At 32.7% G+C, this 24,356-nt stretch overlaps 1 protein-coding gene across 1 annotated transcript in view; it reads left to right on the top strand.

Moving 5' to 3' along the window:
* The window catches only part of LOC127712262 (probable serine/threonine-protein kinase roco8), a 42,858-nt gene that overhangs the window by 2,893 nt on the left and 15,609 nt on the right, over positions 1 to 24,356 (top strand). The window contains exon 2 of the mRNA XM_052218624.1: positions 20,594 to 20,833. Coding sequence (XP_052074584.1) covers positions 20,644 to 20,833 — 190 coding nt within the window. The 5' untranslated portion in view covers positions 20,594 to 20,643. The remainder of the gene's footprint in view (positions 1 to 20,593; positions 20,834 to 24,356) is intronic.

Genomic DNA, 24,356 nt, shown 5'->3' with positions numbered 1-24,356 from the left:
AAAAAAATGTGCAGAATTTATCTTTGTGTCAAATAAAGAAATACTTTGCATAAGTTAGTCTTTATCCTGTCCAGTACTACAGTGAAAACTTCACATCACATTTTATTTCATATAAGATAGTAATTATCACCGTCATTAAACTAATGAAATGTTCATCCATTTGTTACCTGTTTACAAGCTTTAGTAACCATGTCACTTCAAGTTTCTGAAATCTGTTATAGAAAAACCAAATAAAAAAAAGAATGGTGCTTTGAAACACCAAAGATATATGTTTATGACTCAGAAATTGGTTTCTGCACTGAAAAGCCGGGTTAATTTCTTAAAAACGTCAAATTCAAGGGAATACTTTTTTCAACCCTTTTTCGCATGACACGTACAGGATATGACGTACTATGAGTTGGTGGTATAACACATTAATCATTTCTTAGAAAATGTTACGGATGCAATCACGAGTTACTTGACCATTATGGAATATCTGTTTCACATTTGACGACGGATATGTTCTAACTGTCATTACCACAATCCCGACGTCTTTTCCTCGAATATGACCTACCGAATAAAACTTATCACTGGGTTTGTACTAACATGAGCAACATAATGGATGTCACCTGTTGAGCAGGACCTGCTAACCCCTTCCGAAGCACCTGAGATCACCCTAGGTATTTTGGTTTAGTTCGTGTTGCTCAGTATTGAATTTTCTATTTTGTGGTTTGTTTACTGTTGGCCGTTTTCAAATAAATAAATTGTGTCAATTGAACATCCACGATCAACTAAGTGAATAGAGTACAGGTGTTATTCTGTTTGCCATTAGTTTTCCATCGGGGGTTTCAATTAATGACTTGTGTCAATTCACATTAAAGAGTTGAACGAAATTTAACTCCAGTAGAAACAGCAATATGAAACCCCCTGTTATCACAACACCAGGTTAATTTGAAACAACTGAGGCGTTTCACTTGTTATAAAACGATTTCGAGTTGCACTTTGTTTTAATGATTATGCCGATTGACCAGAGTTTATCAACATAAATGACGTCATTGCACAATCTTACTCTGACGTTATAAAGAAAGCATTATGACATCGGAAATGAACGGGAAAATACGCGAAAAGAAAGTCATCTATAAAACAATAAATGCCTGTCGCTGATATGATGGGTTTATGATATCCAAGTTTTGGCTACTATATCCCAATTATTGTCATTCATGATCTCCTCACACATTGTAAAACGTGTGGTTTCTTCGTGTAAATACGGCATATGCAACTGGATTCATGGGTTTTGAAAGCCATCAACGAAATTTAAACCACAATTACTTCCTCTGTCGATCGGTTTTAAAGGGAATTGTTAAAAACTTCTTCTTAATTTTTTAACGAGATTTATCAATCAACTCATTACATAAAATGTACGTTTTAACATGTACAACATAAATAAATTTAAATTCCATATGAATTCATTAATATTGAATATAGCACATTATTGCATATTAGAAACGTAGGCCTGATTTTTAATAAAGAATAAAATCTTACTATTAACTGTTATTGTACAAGAAAATGAAGAATGGATATTTAACTTATATTTGTTGTATCTTCATAAGAAGGTTTTTGCTGTCAGCTAATGTGGCAACTCTAGGTTTTAATGAATTGAAAGATGATTAGAATCACTAGATCCATAAAATATTCAGGATCAAATAAGGAAAAATGTGTTATTTATGATATTATTTACTAGTATTGGTTCGTTAATCGAAATGTTGCATATAACCCCCCCCCCCCCCCCCCCCCCCCTCTCCACCAACCCAATCCAACCCAACCCAACCCCACCCGAGTTTAAGAAAAGTCAGTATGTAGACTGATTTGACAATATCGTTGGATTCACCAATGTCTTCAGTGTTCTGAACAATATTATAAAGGGTTCAAATTTTGACTGCACAAGATGAGGATTTCATACATTTCAAAATGTTTCTTGTAGGATTAAATACGAAGTGTTTTATATAATGTCAGCAGCCTAGTTGACATATCAATCAAATAGGTTTCTAATCAATTCAAACTTTTATTTTTTGTATATTCCCCGAGTACAATAGTAAGAGCGGGGGAGGGGGTATGTTTTCGGGTATCTCCGTCCTTCCGTCCGTTATTCTTTCCCGTATCAGTTTAAAATATTTGATTATGGTTAATAACCATGAAGTTTGGTCACTTTAACTCAAAACATAGTACACTTGTTTATTGTGAGGCAAACTTTATGCCATATTATAAGGTTTTAACCCATATTTCAAAGTTCACTGAACATAGACACATGCTAGTACGAGCAGGGCATGTTGTAACATGGACACATATTCCAGTTTATTCAGTGTTTAGTTTTTTTTTTCGAAACCTCTGGATTCCATTCATATATGTTACGTGAAAAGTAAAATCGACAGTGCTTACACAGGTTATAATACAGTAGTTTCGGCAAATAGTCCATCAAAGTGTATCCCAAGAAAAAAGATTAACGGCCCAATCACATTTAAGTTTTTGTATATATATAAATCATATAAGAATTCTTCGGTGATAAACTAAAACTATGAAATTGTCTTTGGCCGAAAAATGTTTTAGGATTCAGAATTGACACCTAAGCCGTTAATGAAATATCTGCCTAAGTCATAATCGTTTTCATCAAGTAACAATGGCACTGACAGTTGGTTTCCCACCTCACCTTTCATGTATTTAATTTTCATGCCAAAATATTCGGTTATGATAAAATATACCAACTTTGTCAAATAAGCAGACCGGTATTTGACCATAGTAAAAAGGAAAAACTGTAAACTGCTATATGTCTTGGAAACAGTGCCAGAGGAATTATCGAAAAAAGTATAACAAAAATACGGAACTCCAAGGTAATTTAAAAAATGGGCAAGTCCATAAAAACTGACAAATGCAATGAGACTTCGTCAACCAACGGAATAAACGAAAAACAACCGTCATAATCCTTGCTTGTTACATTCTTTTCCGAAGGAAATGATAGGCTAAACCTGGTTTTATAGCTACCTTTAACCTCCCGCGTGTATGACAGGTAGAAAACGCTTTTGCAGTGGACTTCTTAGTAATGAATTGCAGTGAGTTGACAATGACACAAACCTTGTACAGCACAGATTTTCAAGTTATTAAAAGCTAATCTTTTTATCGGACTATGCACAAATCACGCTCAACTGTGACAAACACTTTTTCCAAAAAAGATTGAGAGATTGTTTCATTTTTTTCTAAAAATTTATTGGTCAACTGAATACGGATAAAAACTGAAGATAATATGTATACATATAACTGGTTATGTTGGGCAGTTGTAAGCAACAAAGTATCGAAAATTAATGTACAGAAAGTATAGAAGTGGAATATACAAAAACACACTTCCATCATTTGAAATCGTTTGGTTGCTTGGTAAATTACACATAACTTTGTAGTTTCTTAGCACAGCATCTGCATTCAATACTTTTGAACGAACAGTCATAATTTAACCGGTTTTTTTGTAAAATGTTCCTTTGAACCACGGCATCAAAATGCTGTAACAAGTTTAAGGTTTAACTTAATTTTTGTTTTTTTTTTTTAGATTATATTACTTTTAGTGAAATAAAGAAATTGCCAACATTTTTGCGTCTATTCAGAAATGCAGAAACAATTTGATCGTTGATTTTTTCTTAGAATTTTGATTGATTGCAAAAGAAAAAAATGGGGGTCCATGTGCTTGTTTTTTCAATAAAAGCAATAAACCATGATTTTAATGGCAAACGGGACGTTTGCCAATAAGGCGCTAAATTACGTTGAAATAAGTTTTAATCGCAACAACGTCGTGTAATCTTTCCCGTCGTTCACGACTACGCTGTCAAGTTCAGTGGTATAGCCAAGGTTTTTTTTTCGAAATCAATGATATTTATCATTAATATTTATAAAGATAGTTACTCGTAAAGTACCATAAACTATTTGCCAAACCTTTATGAATTGTTACGAAACTTGGATAGAAAAAGTATTTTAGTAGATTACTTTTAGAAAAGAAATACCGTTACCGGAAAAAAAAAAAAAAATCTAATAAAAAAAAAACCATTTGCATCTCTGTCCGAAATTAGTCCTACATTTCATGTAGACAACACAGCTTGGTCATAGCTTTTAATTATTCAAAAGGCCCCGACATGACAAACAATTATAAATTACAAAAAAAAGTAGATGGGATAATATAAAAATAAGGACATTTGGTATGAGACAACTTTATCAATCATAGTTCAAATAACGAAGATAAACACAATTAAAGGTCATCGTACGGCCTTCGACACACAAAAAATCCACATTTATTTCGTAATTATCTCAATATATATAGTCCATTGCGGTGTAGTATAACATTTCATAGGAAGTACAGCAGTCGATATTAGAGCAAACCATTGCATGATTCTGTATCAATAGATAGGTTACCTTAGCTTGTACGATTTAGAGCTTGCCAAATGGTGTATATATAGATACTATATTATGGTCAAGACAGTACGTTGAATTATTTATTGGGCTTTTTGTGTAGTTGGGTTTCTGTCTCCTCGACGTATTATTTTATTTACATATCTTTTATTCATTTCCTATATGAAATAAAACACATACAAAACTATGACTGTGGATTTGATTTTTTTTTTCACATTTCAAGTAAATACTGTTGACTTCATTACTAAAGAATAAATATTACAATTTTAGTGATATGGTCAATATTTTTAGGAGGTACCTTTTTTCAAATTCGCGCAATCGGATTATGACGTCAGTGGATTTTTCCGCAAATGTGACTACATCTAAAGCGACGTCGCAAAATGTAATCATTATTTTAAGAAACATCGCGAAATTACAACGTTCTGATTAACAACATCATGAAAACAACACGAAAAGTATTGAAAACGTTATTATCTGCCCTTGCTACTGTATCGTATGCCCTTAATTTTCACGTTTTCAGTTAAAGATTATCCTTAGTGATACTAAAATAACCTTTGATTAATAGCAATTCTCTATAACCACCAACCAAGTTGCGGCACGTATAGTCTCAGATTTTCTAGAAATTGTGTTTGTTGGTAGCTATCGATAAACAAACAAGAAATATGTTGACAACACAATTGTTTATGTCCTCGTTGCCATGGTAACGGGTCCCTTTGGATTTTGCCTCAAAAATGCATATTTTAACGAACAAAAATGACCCATTTTAAGCAGTTATCGTGCACACATTTCAATTTTGATGAACATTTTGACTTTTGCTCATTTAAATATAACACTTAATGAGTAAGATAAAAAAATAACAATTAATTCTGTTAATAGGGAAGAAGGGGACATCACTGATTTAGATAATGGAGTTTTCAATGTATTCAAGAAGGCAAATTATAGACATTTTGAATGATATAATTTCACACTTTTGCATCCAAAACCAATTATACTGAGGTAATAAATGCAAACATCACTGTTGCCTAGGAATAATGCATAACTAAAGGTTTGGGAAAACGGTTGCTAGGGTGGTTGCTATGGGAACGTAAAAATGTCATTTTTGTTATTTTGTAATAGAATTTTGACATTGTTATTAGAATTGCTAAAAAACAGTGACAGATAAAGGATGAAAATCACTTTAGACATATTGTGCTTCAAAGACTTTAAGGTTAGCCCAAAGGTCAAACGTTATTGATGAACTTGACCTTTGACCTTCAGTCTTTTTTTTTTAGTATATTTATTAATTTTTGTTTAGAAATTGTAACAAATAAACCCATACAGTATATATAAAAAGTCCTCACAATGATTATTGATTTTATTTGGTAATAAAGCAAAATGCTGGAGGTCAAGGTCATGTCATTAGTTCTTAGCAACGACCCTTACTTGATATAAAAATACCTAGCAACCATACATAGTTGGGTTCAGATTAATATGAACTATGATATGGATCCTAAATGAAAGATAAGGGATCAATATTGTCAACATTGAATTTAGCAGCCATTCTCGTATAGTTAGAAAATGCCTAGCAACCATCATTGTATTGGTGTCTAAGGTACAAATTCCGAAATTGTGAAACTAAACTTGTAATTCTTTCTTCCAATTAGACTTTCGAATTCCTTTTAAGAACAGTAATTGTGTTTCTTAAATAATTCACAAACATTATTTTACTGATATGAATTTCAGTTAATCAATCACCAGCCACTTTGTCTCCTGTTTGGACTTGAAATTCAAAATTAATGCTGTTTGTTCTAGGCTTATAAACATGTTTATATAAAGTAGTAAGAACAAGACAGGAATGTTATGGTCAATTGGTATTGATCAATCGTAAAATTTTCATAACAATTGGACAACATAAAATGTCAGCTTTAAGCAAATTTTGTAACCCGAATAATTCAGTCGTTATATTTCGGTAATCTACGATGGCTCGCGTGAAAGAAAATCGGACACGGAGAGAGATTGAATTATTCGAGTTACAAATTTTGCAGTTATTTGACTTCATATTTTTTTTTAGATAAAAAAGTTACAAAAAAGTTTAAAGACTTTAAAAGACGATTTTAACACATTTATCTTTTTATGCGAGCCTAGCCATAAGGGCAAATTGAGTTTTTCATCTCTTGTCATCTGTCTGAAATTACTGGGCAAATTGCAACCAAAACATATCATTCTTTTTTTTTCTCCTGTCCTTTTCTTTCCTCTTCTCTCTATCTTGAAAATTTAATGAAAATGAATTATATCAAAAGAATGATTTTATGATAATGTATTTATTGGTCTTAAGCTGTTACAATTATCTTATTGCTACAGCTTTCACAAACAAGGTACCCTGGTATATAAATATCTTTAAGAACAGGGTGTCTTAAAGATAAGTTTTACTTTATATCTGGATTTGACCTTTACTTTTTCATCCTTATACAATCTACCTACCACATATTTTACTCGTTTAGAAATATATATACAGGACGTTTGACGTGACATAAATACACTGTAATGTAAAAAAAAAGGGAGGAACACGTCAAAATAATAATTTGATTTCACTTTTTTGCTTGAAATTTTATTTTATTTTTATTGTATCATTTTTACACCAAAATACCAGTTGAATCATAATACAGTTTCCTAGGGGTCTCGTGTTTTACTTTTTTGTTCTTAATCTTCAAACTTCAATAAATGAATAGAAAGTAATATAGCAAATCAAAGTTTTTTCTATTGAACACTTTTATGGATAAATTGACAATTTAATAGCAAAAATTACAATCAAGACTAATTAATCAACATATCCGAAATTTTCTTTTGACTCCATATAGGCGTTTTTTCCTTAAATGACTACTAAGGGAGACACATTCAAATAACAGCACTGTATCTTTTTCCTAATATATTTTATTTATTTACTCTTTTAGCTATACATAGCTAATTCTTTATTAATATATATGTTAATACTGAATGACGATTGTTACCCCAAATACATTTAATGGTAATAACTCTAATAAGGGGTCGTCAAATGAATTTAACTTTTTTGAATTATTTGTAATCTTGTCTTGCTAATAATTTTTGTAATTTAAAGATCCTTCTATCTATTATGATATTTTTGATATTAGGCAAAAAGGCAAACAAAATCGTCTTTAAGGGGCAATAACTCCAATAAAATAACAGCTGACGATTTCAACCAAGTCCATATTTTGTAGACCTGGTGTTGCTGATAATTTTTTATATAAAATGTTTCTCTTTATCTATAATTGTTTTCAAGATAAATGGTAAAAACGAGAAAAAAAAAGAGTTAAAATTCATCATTTAAGGGCAGAAACTCCCGTAAGAAGTTGTTTTCATTAAATACAATATTTTTGATGGCCCATTTATGGGCATTATGTTTTTTCGGTCTGTGCGTCCGTCCGTTTGTTTGTCTGTCCGTCTGTCCGTCCGTCTGTCCCGCTTCAGATTAACGTTTTTGGTTAAAGTTTTTGGTTACAGTTTTTGGTCAAGGTAGTTTTTGATGAAGTTGAAGTACACATGTTCCCTATGATATGATCTTTTTAATTTTAATGCCAAATTAGAGTTTTGACCCCTATTTCACGTTCCACTGAACATATAAAATGATAGTGCGAGTGGGGCTTCCGTGTACTATGGACATATATTCTTGTTTAATATTAAGACTGAACACTAGTGCCGTCACTTCCATTTAAGACAACTAGATGCTCTAAAGAGCCTGTGTCGCTCTTCTTGGTCTATGTTGATATCAAACAAAGGACACTCTCCAACATTGTAGACAAGAATAGACTTCATGACAAAAATCTCTATTTTGTTGATTTTGTATTTCTGATCTTTAAGTCTGTTTAGTTTCTCTCTATCTTCTTTAGTTTTTGCTTAAAACAAAAAAGAGGGTAAAAGTAATCTTCATTTAAGGGCAATCACTCCTATCAGTTTCAGAGATATAAGCAAAAATCTGCATGTTAACCTTATTTTCTATTTTTAGCCATGTCGGCCATGTTGGTTGATAGGCCGGGACATCAGACACTAGATACACAAATGATGTTTGTAGACAAGTTTGGTTAAATATATCTCAGTAGTTTTGTTAAAGATTACAAAAATTTACATACAAATTGTTAAAAATTTACTATAAAGGGCAATAACTCTTTAAGGGGTCAATTGATCATTTTGGTCATGTTGACTTATTTGTAGATCTTACTTTGCTGTCTACAGTTTATCTCTATCTATAACAATATTGCGGATAAAAACCAAAAACTGCAAAATTTTCTTAAAATTACTAATGCAGGGTAAGCAAGCTAACAACGGGTTGTCTGATTTGTCTGAAAATTTCAGGGCAGATAGATCTGATCCTGATTAACTATTTAACTTCATGTCAGATTTGCTCTAAATGCTTTAGTTTCAGAGATATCAGCCAAAATCTGCATTTTACCCCCATGTTCTATTTTTAGCCATGTCGGCCAAGTTGGTTGGTAGGCGGGGTCATCGAACACTTTTTTAATACTAGATACCCTAATGATGATTGTAGCCAAGTTTGGTTAAATTTGTCTCAATAGTTTCAGAGGAGAAGATTTTTGTAAAAGTTAACGACGGACGACGACGGACGCCAAGTGATGAGAAAAGCTCACTTGACCCTTTGGGCCAGGTGAGCTAAAAAACTGTCTTACAATTAGCACAAGTGCTAAAATGTCAGTATTTTTGCATGACATAATGATTCTAGTGCCTGATGCGTGTCCATTGTATTGTCAAACACGACCAATATTTATCTAACAAAATTATTCTACTTTCTTAAAAATAGTTTAAAGTTTACATTTTTAACAACTTTGTAAAAACGGCATATTTTTGGGCCAAAAACGGGTCTTGCTGGGCCTACTCCGTTCGCTTATTAGTTTCAGAGGAGAAGATATTTTTGGACAAGTTAACGACGACCAGCGCAATGTTATGAGAAAATATCACTTGACCCTGTGGGTCATGTGAGCCAAAAATAGATTTTGCAGAACACACAACGCATTTTTTTTTAAGAAAGAATTTTTTGTTATTTTTTTTCAGACATCAACTGTTGAAATACAAACATAGCAATTGCGCGGATTCAGGGTAGTTCTTTTAGTTAGGAAAGATCTTTTTTTTTTATTTTGTGATTGGGATAATTGATGCTTCATGAAATGAATGTGATGGCGCTTGAACTGAAGATCAATAATATTGCACAAGACATGCTGAAAAGGAATTTTCTCTACATGCAGATGCACATCAGCCGCATACGATTTAAAATACCAAAAAGTTGTGTACACAATGAAAAATAATTTTTCAATGAAAAAAAAAAATAAAATAAGTAATCCAGCCTTACAACGAGTGATAATGATTATTCTGTCTATGCAAAACCCCAACCAAAGAAATAAACTGGTCGTCCACTTAGCAGTTATGTTCCTTTTCTCTTGTTCTTGTAGATTCAAGGACCTGTCTTAAAAATTAACTTTGGTGTCTTGTGGAGAGTTGTTTCATTGACAATCGTACGATATCTTTATTTTTTGTATTTGAATGTGTAATCAGTCTCTTGAAATTGCTATATAATTTTCCATTCTGAATTATACATGCAATCTTAAAGAAAACTGCATGTTATATCAATTTTTTTCTGAATTTTGTCCCAATGAAACCGAAAATATATTGTTGCTAGGCAGTCTTCCTATATAAATAAATGGTTGCTAAGCACTTTTCCAATATAAATAGATGGTTGCTAGGCATTTTTCCAATATAAATAGATGGTTGCTAGGCACTTTTCCACTTTAGATGAATGATTGTTTAAAATTTATGTGATGACACCCCCTAGACCTTTAAAGTAAGGTCTATGTAATAGTTTATATAGTACTGAATCAAATCATGTATGGTTACTAGGTACTTTTTTTATCAAATAAGGGTGTTTGCTCAGCACTTTTGACATAACCTTGAATTTTTATTGTTTATATGTTAAAAAAATAGTGGCTTTAAAAGTCCTGAACATTTTCCATATGTATGGTATGCTACTTTCTTTTATATTTCCTTTCGAAATTTAATTAATATACACAAGGTCAAAGGTCAAGGTCATCAATGACCTTTGACCTTGGGTCAAATTAATGGTAATTTAATTACCAATAGTTTGCATATCATAGTCATTCAATAGTTATTACTTTTTGTGGATTATGTTAATAACATGCATGGTGGTCAAATTTTAGAGGTAAAAAGGCAAAAATGGCACATTTTTGTTTCCATAGCAACCATTCTAGAACCCAATATCCAAAACATTTTGTTATAATTTTTTGACTATAAACATTGATATTTTTTAATTTATAACCACAGCTTAAACGGAGGTGGATGCAAAAATGTATATTTTGTTCATGAAAATGTGTATAATTTGTCTACTCAAATACTACGAAAAATGACCTCTGCTTCTGTGGTTGTGACAATATTCAGCAAAAATGCTTTTTTATATATGGCATTGCTTTTTTGTTTGTTAAGTTTCATGTTTCTGAAAAATAATTACAAATATCTAAATAAAACCTGGTTTTGATTTTGAATGACTGCAAAGTAGTTGTTTTTTCGATGCTAAATTCCTCAAAATGTACGAGAAAACTCATTTATTTGGTTGCCATGGCAACCGTGGCCTAGCAACGACTTGGTAGGCATTTTTCTTACTTTTTTACATGATTATAATAAAGGACGTTATATGAGTAACTAATAAATGGAAGTCTTTAGATATAAGAAGATGTGGTATGAGTGCCAATGAGACAACTCTCGCTCATTTTTGTTCTTTTTAGCTCACCTGGCCTGAAGGGCCTAATGAGTTTTTCTCATCACCTGGCGTCCGTCGTCCGCCATTGTCTTTCATTGTCGTCGTCGTCCGTCGTCGTTTGTTAACTTTTAAAAAATCTTCTCCACAAACTACTGGGCCAAATTTAACCAAACTTGGGCACAATCATCATTGGGGTATTAAGTTTTAAAAATGTGTCCGATGACCCCGCCTGCCAACCAAGATGGCCAACATGGCTAACAATAGAACATAGGGGTAAAATGGAAGTTTTGTCTATTATTTTGAAAACGGTTATGAATAGAGAAAATCTAACAAGGGCAGAAATGTTCAGAATGTTGAGCTCTACCAATTGTTCATTTACGTCAAAACTGTCAGACGAATTCTTATAGGAGTTATTGCCCTTAAATGACAAGTTTTTATCATTTTTTTTCATTTTTGCCTATTATCTTGAAAACTGTAATAGATAGATTGAAACTTTAAAATGCAAAAATGATCAGCAAGACAAGATATACAACTAAGTCTGATGGTCGAAATCGTCAGTCGATTCCTTATAGAGCTATTGCCCTTTGGTGACGATTTTTACCAATGTTATTGCGTTTTTGCCTTATACCTTAAAATTATAATAGATAGAAACTTAAATAAAGCAAAAATGATCAGCAAGACAAGATCTACAATTAAAACAATCTGGATGAAATTGTCTGACGACTCCTTATTGGAGTTATTGCCCTTTAATGAATTTTTATGCCCCCGCCGTAGCGGTGGGGGCATTAAGTTTTACCCTTGTCCGTCTGTACGTACGTACGTCCCAAAATTGGTTTCCGTTCTCTAACTTGAGTTTGCCTCAACCAAATGTTATGAAACTTATACACAATGCGTATTACCACACAAAACACAGATCAAGTTTGAATTTTGGTGGCGTCACTTTAACTGTTCTAGAGTTATGCCCCTTTATAAATGGAAAAATTGCAAATTTTTTAGTTTCCGTTCTTTTACTTTAGTTTGCCTCTACCAAATGTTATGAAACTTATACACAATGCTTAATCAAATTGCAAAATTTTTATTTTCTTCTAGTATCAAGTAATTTTTAAAATTGGAGTTATCTTCCTTTGTCCATGATTATAATCGAATCAACTACAATCAATGCTTTATACAATGCCATGTTTAATTTTGACTTCCACTGATAAAACACAGATCAAGTTGAATTTGGGTAGTGTCACTTTAACCATTATTGAGTCATGCCCCTTTATAAATCGAAAGATTGCAAAATTTTTATTTTCCATTCTGTAACTTAAGTTTGCCCCAACCAAACATTATGAAACCTATATACAATATTCATTACCACAAACTAAGATCAAGTACTTTGGTTTGCCAAACTTATACACAATGCTTATTACTACATAATACAGATTAAGAACGAAATTTGGTGGCGACACTTTTACCATTCTTGAGTTATGTCCCTTTATAAACATAAACATTGCTGAATTTTTCGTTTCCGTTCTTTAACTTTAGTTTGTCTTAACCAAATGTTATAAAACTTATACACAACTGTTCTAGAGTTATGCGTGTTTACAAATAGAAAAATTGCTGAATTTTTAGTTTCTGTTCTCTACTTAAGTTAGCCTCAACTAAATGTTATGAGACTTACACACAATGCTTATTATCACAAAACTCAGATCAAGTTCAAATTTGGGTTAATGTTCTTCAGTTATGTCCCTTTATAACTATATGACATGGAAGCGGGAGCATCATCTGTGTCGACATGTGGACACTATCCACATTTATTTTTATTTTTTTTTGCATTTTGCTTTCTATGATGAATGAATAAAGGCAACAGTAGTATACCGGTGTTCAAAAGTCATAAATCGGGTGAGAGAAAATAAATCTGGGTTACAAACTAAAACCGAGGGAAACAAATCAACTATAAGAGGAAAACAAAAGAAAACAGGAACACTGAGGTGCAACAAACACAAACACAAACATTCATAGAAACGAACTATTTAATAACAACTGCCATATTTCTGACTTGGTACAGGACATTTAAAGAATAAATGGTGGGTGGAACCTGGTTTTATCGCTAGCCAAACCTCCCGCTTATATGACAATGTTAAAAAATATCGCTAAAATGACAACACTACGTGACAGAAATACAGCACAAACACACGCTAGAACACTCATCACAGAGAAACGCACAAACAAATAATATAATAGTCGACACAACATGCAAACCGCAGAACAACAACGAACATCTTCAATCAACGACAGATGAAAATTATAACAGGTAACTAGACACTTTAAATCACAAAAATAATCAGCAAGGCAAGATATACTAAAAAGTCAAATTTTGCTTATATAGTTAATAGACTGTCACTCTTTATAAGAGTGATTGTCCTTAAATGAGGATTTTTGTTTTACCCTGTTTTGTGTTTTGAGCAAAAACTAAAGAAGATAGAGAGAAACTAAACAGACTAAATGATCAGCAATACAAGATCAACAAAACAGATTTTTGTCATGAATTCTATTCTCGTCTACAATGTTGGAGAGTGTCCTTTGTTGAATATGGAAATAGACCAAGGTGAGCGACACAGGCTCTTTTAGAGCCTCTAGTTAATGAATCGCATTGGATAACATTAGTGATTTTGAGGTTAGTAGGAACTATTGAGGTTGTTAGGTTGCTACTAAGTACTTCTTGAAATGTAAGATTCAGCCATAATATATATTGAAGTGTTTGGTAACATAAAACGTTTTATTCTAATCGATTCAGATGTTTCTTCCAAGTTCCAAGAGAAAATGCATTTAAGCTAGATATTTTAGTGAGTTCTATGAAATCCGTTGTTAGGCAATCAACTTTTAACGTAAACACAAAATGTTCAACATAAACTCCTTATTTATTGTCACAAATTACATCGACAGAAACTTGAACTTCTTTTATGTAAAACTTTAAAACAAAATGATAAAAAAGAACCATATTTAAATTCTAATGTATTTGAAAATTAGTTTATATCACCTATGTAAGATTAAGTCATGACAATTTACTGATTGAAAAAGGAAGACCTAAAAATTCCCAGAGAAAACCAGTTGTGTCAGTCCTGCAATACAATTGAGTATGAGAAACATTTTCTTTTGTATTACAGGAAAATATTTTATGTAAAAAAATAATTGAGGCAAATTGCATTGAACATTTTAATGACCTAAATGATGATGCTAAAATGAAATTTATTCTCTGCCCATTAATACAAAAGTGAGTAGGAAGCAAAGGTTACTTTATAAACCATTCATTAGTACTAAGGGTAGGGGACTCATAATTGATTATTAGTCCCCTACCGACGAAGTCGAAGGGGACTTTAGGTTTACACTCCGTCCGTCTGTCTGTCTATCTGTCTGACTGTCAGTCCGCCAGTCCGGCATATCAGTTTTCCACACTTGTTTCTTCGTGCTTGGAGATATTAATTTGAATTTTGTTCAGGTTTGATGATTTTGTGCAGAGTTATGGTCCTTGGACATAGAAAATTCACTAAAATATCAGCATTTTTTTTCGTCATTCTTGAAGATATTGATCTGATAATTGATTTAGATTTTTATCATGACAAGTTACAGATCAAGTTCGATAATGTTTCGGTCTAATGATTTTGTGCAGAGTTATGGTCCTTGGCCTTAGAAAATTCACTCCCGCACTTTTTTCGTCATGCTTAAAGATATTATTTTGATAATTTGTATACAGTTTCATCATGATAAGTTACGGATCAAGTTAAAATATTTTTCCGGTCTGATGATTTCGTGCAGAGTTATGGTCCTTGGACTAAGAAAATGCACTTAAACAATCAATTTGTTATATTATTTACACCATGGCAAGTTATAGATCAAGTTAGCATTTTGTTCCAGTACAATGAATTTTTAACCGGTAGGCGACTATGTATTACTCTCAGAATGCTTGTTAATTATTATAATATACAATTATATGTATTTTTTGGTTTGTTTATTATAATTATGCATGCTTTCTTCTTGTCATTTATATTATACTATGTTGGTTTTTTATTTTTATTTTAGTCACAAATAGGCGATTGACATTTTAAAAAAAAGACGCTTAGTTAACGACTTTAATACACCCAGCTAACGTAAGGCTATATTATATTATATATCATTGGAAAGCTTATTGTCTGCACTGTCTGTTTTGCGCGGTCGTCAATGATTCGTTCTGTTCAATTTTTGTTAAATCAAGGTCAAAGGTCAAGAATAAACATTCCTAAATTTCGCAACAATTAAAAAAAATGCCTTTTAGTTGTTCTTGTATGATATTTTCCCTCAAAATCATATAAACATAATAGAACAAAATACCATTATTTTCAAATCTATCGCATAAACAAATTTTAATTGCGCAATATTTACAGAAATATCCAAGTCTATACAAATCCTACAAAAATGACAAAATTGCGCTAAAAGCAAAATATTTCTTAAGGTATCAATATGTATATGTCTAAAATAAAATTAATTTATCGTTTAAAGGTGAAGGGATTTTTTTTTTCGTCAAATGTGTGTTTATCGGAAATGTAGGAACAATCTTGGCCCTATACACATTCAAATAGAGTTCAACAGTATGTAATTCAAATTCATCACTTTAGTCCTGCTTTTAAGCTATCTAATTTGTAACGTTTGATTTTCTCACATTTATAAACATACCAGATTGTATGTTTATTTTATGTTAAACAATATCAGACACTTATTGCAGTTATGAGAACTTTGCACCATTAAAAGACCAAACAAACAGATCATAGCATTCAACACATTGGAATGTAAAAACAACCGATTTTACTTATTCATGTTATTGTCTGGATAAAGTTTAAAGGGTTCCTTTATAATTTAGTTTGGAAAAGATATTACTTCAAACCAACTAGTTTTGGCAAAACATTTGTTTACGTGAAGTTTGTGATTAGAAAAATCACGTAAATAGAATTAATCTCGTTCTTTTCTAGTATGAAAATTAAGTGTAAAGATCGCCAAAACATCCTTGCCAGATCAATAACAAAGGCAGAAATATGAAAAGTGCTTAATATGTTTTGTCAGAGGTTGCCTACTTTTACAAACACATTCTCGGTGGTGATTGGTTGAATTGTTGCTGTGACCCCTACACAGTATTTTTCTTCTTAAAATAGCTTTTTATTCTTTATGTAATAATTTAACTATTAAGGAAGTCTAATTATTACTATAATTATTGCAAATTGCTAGAATTTTCAAATCAAAACATATCGACTGTACGTTAATGTAAACAAACTAGGCTGAAAATGTTATTAGCCAGACGCGAGTTTCGTCTACAAAAGACTCACCAGTGACGCTCGAATAAAAAAAGTTAAAAAGGCCAAATAAAGCACGAATTTAAAGAGCATTGAGGACCAACATTTCCGAAAGGTTTTGTCAATTACAGTTAAGGTTATCTATTCCTTGGGTAGAAAATCCGTAGTATTAAAAAAAATGAAATGGGTTTTAAACAGTGGGTTAATTTATTATTATGACCATATCAGTGATAATTCATGTCAACACAGAAGTGCTGACTACTGCGCTGGAGATACCATTGGTGAGGAAATCTCCTGCAGCAGTGGCATCGATCTAGATTGTAAATAGACTCATCATAGATACCAGACTTAAATATTGCACACCAGACGCTCATTTTGTCTACAAAAGACACATTAGAGGCGTTCGAATTAAAAAAGTTAACATGGCCAAATACGGTACGAAATTGACGAGCATTGAGGACCCAAAATTCCGACAGGTTTTTCCAAATACAACTGCATGTAATTGAAACATTTTTTTGTACTAGAAAATTACGTTATTTGATGCTCTCTACTTCAGACAAGCATACACAACATTTTCCGTGTCTAGAACATAATAGTTTTTACTTTTTTTATCAATGCACGATGCAGTTAAAGCAACAAAGAAAACAACATTTATAATTTGTATAAGATTCAACACGTTAAACACAACATCATTGTCACATGCTTTAGTTAAAACTCTTGCCGGTATAACACTGTATTTTGAAGTTAATTGACACTTTGGTTCAACGATTCCAATCATCCCATTTACATCTCCGTTTATTCTTCCAAAACAAATCATTTCTGATCTAGCTGGAATATCAACTGTATGAATTAAATTCACCCCGAACAAAGCACTTGATTTGACACTATTTTGATCATCACTTCCTATGAATTTAACATACATATTATTCCAGTAAGCAGCTTCATCTTTCATATCAATCACTATTCCGATTCGTTTCATAATGTCAGTTCCAATGATAGCATCATAAAGCAAATCCTCGACTACATAAATATTATGCACGGACACTTCAGAATTAACACTAATTTCACATTCAATAATTCCAGTAATATTAAGAGGCTGGCCTGTTGCCGAAACAATGTGTTTATAATTTGGTTTAATATTTAAAAGTTCAATATCTGGCACCATGGTTTTATTAACTAAAGAAACAACTGCTCCTGTGTCAATTAATAAGGTTGCGTCTCGCATGAAAACTTTTCCTCTTATCTTAATTCCTTGCATATTATCAGGAATAATAGAATCATTATCTACAACGTTAGTCTTATTCGAAAACGAGGGAGTTTTATTTACACAAGTGGCCGCCTTCCCCTCTATGAAAGAGGCCGGTCTTAGTTTCAACCAGTCTGTCCACCTCCGCTCTGCTGTTGTGGTACACCTTGTTTAGAATAGCAGTACCGCTCAATATGGCCTATCCTATGACAGTAATGACAGATCGGCTTTCCATCTTTTGACCTCATGTTCAAACCACTTCCTCTAGAATTTCCTTTTCCAAACTGGGTTTTGCTGCCCTGTCTTGGATATGATTGACCACTTACACTATTCATTTTTCTCTCCAGCATATCTAATTTTCGTGTTACATCTTCAAGTTTTTTATTAACACTTGCATCAGCGGACACTGCATTTACAGCAGTGCTCACCTCTTCTATGCGTGTAAGCCGTTCATTGCACTCTTCACGTTTGGCAATTCGGAATGCTTGCTCAAAGCTCTGTGGGTCGCACATCATAACAAATCGTCTAAACTAGGATGAAGTCCTTGCAAAAAGTGTTCCATAGCTAACCTGTCATGATCGTCAAGTGACACGCCTCCATGTGCCCGTCTTGTCAGTTTTAAGATTGCATTTCCATAGTCCTCAACACTTTCACCAGAAATCTGCTTCCTCTGAAATAACTCACTATAGTACATACGCTCAAGTTCTTTTGGGCAAAATTTTTGCTTTAACTTTTGCACAGCTGTATCAAAATCATTTTGAATTTCACTGTCTAAATCCTCGAAATAGTCAGCAGCTCTCCCCCTCAGGTACGCAGGCAACATTTCTCCCTTCCTGCCATCACTCCAACGATTGGCTCGGCTTATCCTGTCAAATATTTTTATCCAGCTTTCAAAGTCTTCCCTGACTTTTTCCAAAAAATTTAGATGGGGTAACTTGGGATTTCATTTCAGGCAAATATCTGCGTTCATGAGGTGTAGATGAAATTGGTGTTCGGACTACAGACACAGATGGATCAGGTGAAAGACTTCTATTTCTGATTTTCCTTGTACGGCCTATAATTACGTATTTAAATAATAAAAATAAAAATAATTTGATAAACACTTACAGTTCAGAAATACATTTGCGTACATCCAAAAGTTATACCTGGTATTCCATATGTTGAATATTTAAATCACCTAGTTGTCCTTGTTACATCCCACTTCTGACACCAAAAATGCCATGGCGGTCGAGTATAGTAAAACTTTCAGGTCAGGCAGGGTGCATTGAAATAACGGTCAATTAACGACAAATAATCCAATGATGTGTAGTCTTGTTGTTAAAGATAATATACAAGTTAATTGACTAATCTATGATTTATTAAAATTCGGTTCCAGACGAATATTTACATTATATACAGTTTACAAAATGTATGATTCAAAGATTCATCGGTACATCACTTTCACACGTTATCACAAAACGGATTTCATTACATTTCGTATGAAAAATAAGCAACAGTGTCCAATACTGTGTACACAACAAAAAAAACACGCATAGTGTCCAATACTATGCGGACAAAACCACGCAACTGTGTCCAATACTGTGCGAACAAAAACCACGCATCAGTGTCCAATACTGAGCGGACAAAATATCAAAACTAAATACAAATGAATAGTAATGTAGCACAACTTTCTATGAATCTATAAATGTCCTCCCAAGATCTGCCAAAATCTGTATATTTTTGTATTGTTTTTTTTTTTGGGCTAGCTCACTATTTATATATAAAGCCCAGTATTTTTTTCAATGACAATCATGAAATTTCAAATCAAATGACAAGAAAAGACAGACGAAGTTTTAATATGCTTGCAATTAAGCCACATATTGAAAACAAAGTTTAGAGCTCCCTAAATTCTCCTTTAAAGCATGCATCCCGCGTGTATTATTTCCTTCTAACATTTTTGAATTTTCCAAATGTGTTTCTTCAACCTAAAATTGACTACATAACACTATTTTTAAATGGAGAATAGCTAAAAAGCTATGTTTTGCAGATGGTAGTGTTTTGGGCAACTGTATTGGTTGTTATGATTGGCTGTGTAATTAACAAGAAGCGTGAATACAGTTAATTTTATGATGTCAAATCTTCCTTAGCAGTAAATGAAATATGATGTTTTGTTTTAAGGTGATTAACAATTGAATAAGACAAATATTTTGGTTTTCACTAACTGGAATTTCAGGAAAAAGGCGCTATTTATTAAAAATACGCCATTGATATTTTAAAAGTGCGTTTGATAACTGACTTATAGTTTCTGTTCTAAAAGTTTTTCATACTTCCATACAGAATCTTAATATTTAGAAGACAAAATAGGTGAACATGTTGACGTCTTGTAAAATAAGAAATCGTCCGTCCTTGACCTTTCATCGTGATTTGACAGAAATTGTACCGTACGAATATTTGACGACCGGCTAAAAAATTAAAGTACAGATGATATGCTTTCGAATGATATATGATTTAGCCGTATGTAAGGTGGGTGCATTAAAAGTAACATTTTATGGTTAATGTCATTCCACTAAAATCATATAAATTGATTTATACGACAATAAATTCAATAAATTATAAATAAATTATGTATATTTTCAAGAGTTAATGAAGGAATAAGAACTCATGCAAAAATTATAGATTACTTCATATTCTATGGAATGAGAAAGTCAAAAAATAATGATACGTCTATTTTCTGTTCAATCTGTTTGTTAGTGTATAATTTGTAATGTCCACTGAACATCTTTTTGTGTTTTCACTAAGACAATTTCATTTTCTAAATTAATTCTAAAGCATCACTTTACAGATAGTTGTTTATTTCACTTTTGTCAGAAGCCATAAACCAAATATCAGAGGGAGATAAAATCAGATATAACAACCTTATGCAAAGTTCAGAAAAGAGGTATTTTGTAAGAATTATGATAGTTGGAAAGAAATCGACCGAAAAAACATGCCTCTTGAGAAGATTATTGAAGGAAGACATATCTGATGTTCCTAGTACAGATGGTGTTGATATTGTTGTTCGTAGATGCAAAATCAACATTGAAGATGGAAAATGGATAGTCGAGAAAGGTATATACATACTAAGTGGTGAAACATAATGATTATGAATATTTAAAAAAAAGTCAACAATCGAATTTAAGCTTTTGATGCAATTTTTTTTACAAAACGTGTTTCGAATTTTTAGTGAACCTATATAGAATTGAATTTGGGTAGTGTCACTTTAACCATTATTAAGTTATGCCCCTTTATAAATCGAAAGATTGCAAAATGTTTAGTTTCCATTCTGTAACTTAAGTTTGCCCCAACCAAACATTATGAAACCTATACACAATATTCATTATCACAAAACTAAGATCAAGTACAAATTTTTTGTTTCCTTTTTCTAACTTTAGTTTGCCTCAACCAAATGTTATGAAACTTATATACAATGCTTATTACTAAATACTACAGATTAAGTACGAAATTTGATGGCGATACTTTTACTATTCTTGAGTTATGTCCCTTTATAAACATAACAATTGCTGATTTTTTCGTTTCCGTTCTCTAAATTTAGTTTGTCTCAACCAAATGTTATAAAACTTATACATAACCGTTCTAGAGTTATACGTGTTTACAAATAGAAAACTTGCTGAATTTTTAGTTTCTGTTCTCTACTTAAGTTAGCCTCAACCAAATGTTATGAGTCTTACACACAATGCTTATAACCACAAAACTCAGATCAAGTTCAAATTCTGGAAGCGTCACTTTTACCGTTCTTCAGTTATGTCCCTTTATAACTATATGATATGCAAGCGGGGGCATCATCTGTGTCCACATGTGGACACTATCCACATTTATTTACATTATCCCAACGTTCGTTTAAAGGCTATAAACTTATAAATCAAACTTTATCGAAGGGTAGAGACCGAACATCGTACAAGTTGGTTGAGGACTGTAGCCAGACTCCTCATGGTCAGCAACAATATCCGGATAGACGAGACTAGTTTCAATAAACTGCTTTGGTTCCGATATCATCTAAACAGGAGGTCTGATGGACCCAATTCGATCAATAGGGTGGTCATGTCGAGCCCCTCAGTTGATCCTCAAACATATACTTTCTTATAACAATGTTCTATTTATACACATGCATTTGAATTAAGGTATTTAAAATAATGATAACTGAAGAAGGCGATGGCTTATGGGTCAATCATGTGGTACATCTACATCTACATTTACATGGGTAATCCGTAAAAAGTCGACTGACTCATCACACGAATATGTTGAATTAAAATTTTGATGTCATCCAAAATGTGCTCTTTTAAAATCATGTTTGCAGGTGTTTAGTATAAACACAGGTGCCGTGCAGATAACAAACATTTGTGTGTTGATTTACGAATATATGTTTGCTATGAGGTAGGTCTTAAATGCCTCATAGTCATCAATATCCAATATGCTAGTTCATTCCAACTTGTGATGGTTCGTACGAAGAAGCTATGTTCGTTGTTCAGAACTTGATCCGAATCCGACTAATCGTCTTTGATGGAACTAACTCGTCATTCTTGCTTCAAGTATTCTGGAATAAGGATTGCAATTAGTTTGTGGATTACTTTGTGAAAAAGGAGTAGACGTGATGTTTTTCCTCTCTCCTGTAATTGTGGTAGTTTTGGGTCCTCTAATAAAGATGTTACTATGCCTGGGTCTCCATTATACTCATGCCTGATGAATCTGACTGCTCTTCTTTGGACCATTTCCAGTTGTTGTATGTGTTTTTGGAGATGTGGGTCCAAGACACTGCAAGCGTATTGTATTGTTGGTCTTACAAGGGTTATATATTACTGACGTTTTATATTCATTTGACATTTACCAAGATTCCATTGTAAAATCCTAATGTTTTGTTTGCCTTTGTAGTGATATTTATGATGTGGTCATTCCATGATACAGTATTTGATAGCGCCACTCCAAGGCATGAATTGTGGTTGACTGTTGCAAGTATGTGTCCTCCATTTCATATGGGTAGATTATTGGTTGTCGTCCAGTTTTTAGACGTAGTATGAAGCATTTGGTTAGATTAAATATCATTTGCCATTGTTTAGTCCAGTTAGCCACGGTGCTCAGGTCACGCTGGAGTTGAAGACAATGATTCATTGATTGTACAGCTACGTAGAATAGACTACCATCCGCAAATAATCTTATTACTTTGACCTATAATTGTTAACTTTGTATACATTGTGACTTGGATGGAGAGTTGTCTCATTGGCACTCATACCGCTTCTTCTTCTTTTTATTGAGGATGTTATGTCAATACCTAAGTCATTGATATGCAAGAGGAACATTAACGGCCCACGCACTGTGCCCTGTGGTATGCCAGATTTTACATGTAAAGATGCTGATTCGTCCCGTCTACTAGTACTTTCTGCTGCCTAGTTGTCAACCTAGACCATCCATGGATGTTTCCTATGACTCCATTAAACACGCCATCCCCTCATGGCCAGGTTGGAATGTTCTGTCCTTGTGATATATATCGTAAAATTCTGGATCAAGAATCTCTGAGCTAGCTATATATTTGTTTGTCTAGGTGAATTTCTGTTGCATGTATTATGTGTGGTTTATACAAGTCTATCATTGATATGATCATGAACTGCTGGCGTTTAGATTCACATCGTAGACTTTTGCAGTTCGTATTTAGCAGGCGAATAGTATTACCTTTTATTTTCGTACATTTAGGTTGGTATTGCATTTTCTTCAACGCTTGATGGATAAGTTTAGAAAAGTAGTAGTCAATAAAAGGTGAAAAAAGTCAAGTTGCCATTATCACTTATGATATGAGATTTATAGATTAGTGATTAAGATTATAACACAATGTTGACTGTTGTACTCTAATTTTACATTTTTACTTTTGATGTCTGTTAGTTTTGCTCACACATTGTTGCAAATATAATGGAAATCTAATGCGACTTTCGTACAATTGTAAGGTTTATCTAGCTATAAAACCAGGTTTAATCCATCGTTTTCTACATAAGGAAATGGCTGTAACAAGTCAGGAATATGACAGTTGTTTTCATTTATTTGATGTGTTAGAACTTTTGATTTTGCAATTGACAAGGAACGTTTGAATTTTCCTTGGTGTTTGGTATTTTTTTTATTTTACCTTTCATTTGGTTATGGAACCCGATGATAATTTCTAACGACAAAGATAAACAAAAATGACAGAAACGTTAAAAAAATGCTTATTCCTCAAAAATAATACAAATTGTGATGTCTTTATACAAAATAAAAACATAGTAAGCTTTTCTTTTTTTCTTTTTTAAAATTAGGTGAATTCGATTTTTCTCGGCATTTTGGCTTTCTATGTTTTGTTTTTTGTACTGTTACACGGTAAAGGGTTATGTTCTTCTCATATATTTAATAATGGTATGATACTAAAATCTTACGGGAGGGATTGTGCTCGATTTTCATATAATGAAGGCATAATCTTTCAATCAGTTTGATTAAGGTCTGGAGCTGGCATGTCAGTAACTGTTGGTAGTCCTTTGTTAATCTATTTATCATTGTCAGTTTGCTTAGTTTCTTTTGTTACCAATTCTGACATCGGACTCGGACTTCTTAAAAACTG

This window comes from Mytilus californianus, unplaced genomic scaffold (genome assembly GCF_021869535.1).
Source record: "Mytilus californianus isolate M0D057914Y unplaced genomic scaffold, xbMytCali1.0.p SCAF_8, whole genome shotgun sequence".
NCBI classification, from domain to species: domain Eukaryota; kingdom Metazoa; phylum Mollusca; class Bivalvia; order Mytilida; family Mytilidae; genus Mytilus; species Mytilus californianus.
The sequence above is the reverse complement of the archived record's forward strand: the minus strand, read 5'-3'. Positions and strand labels throughout refer to the sequence as shown.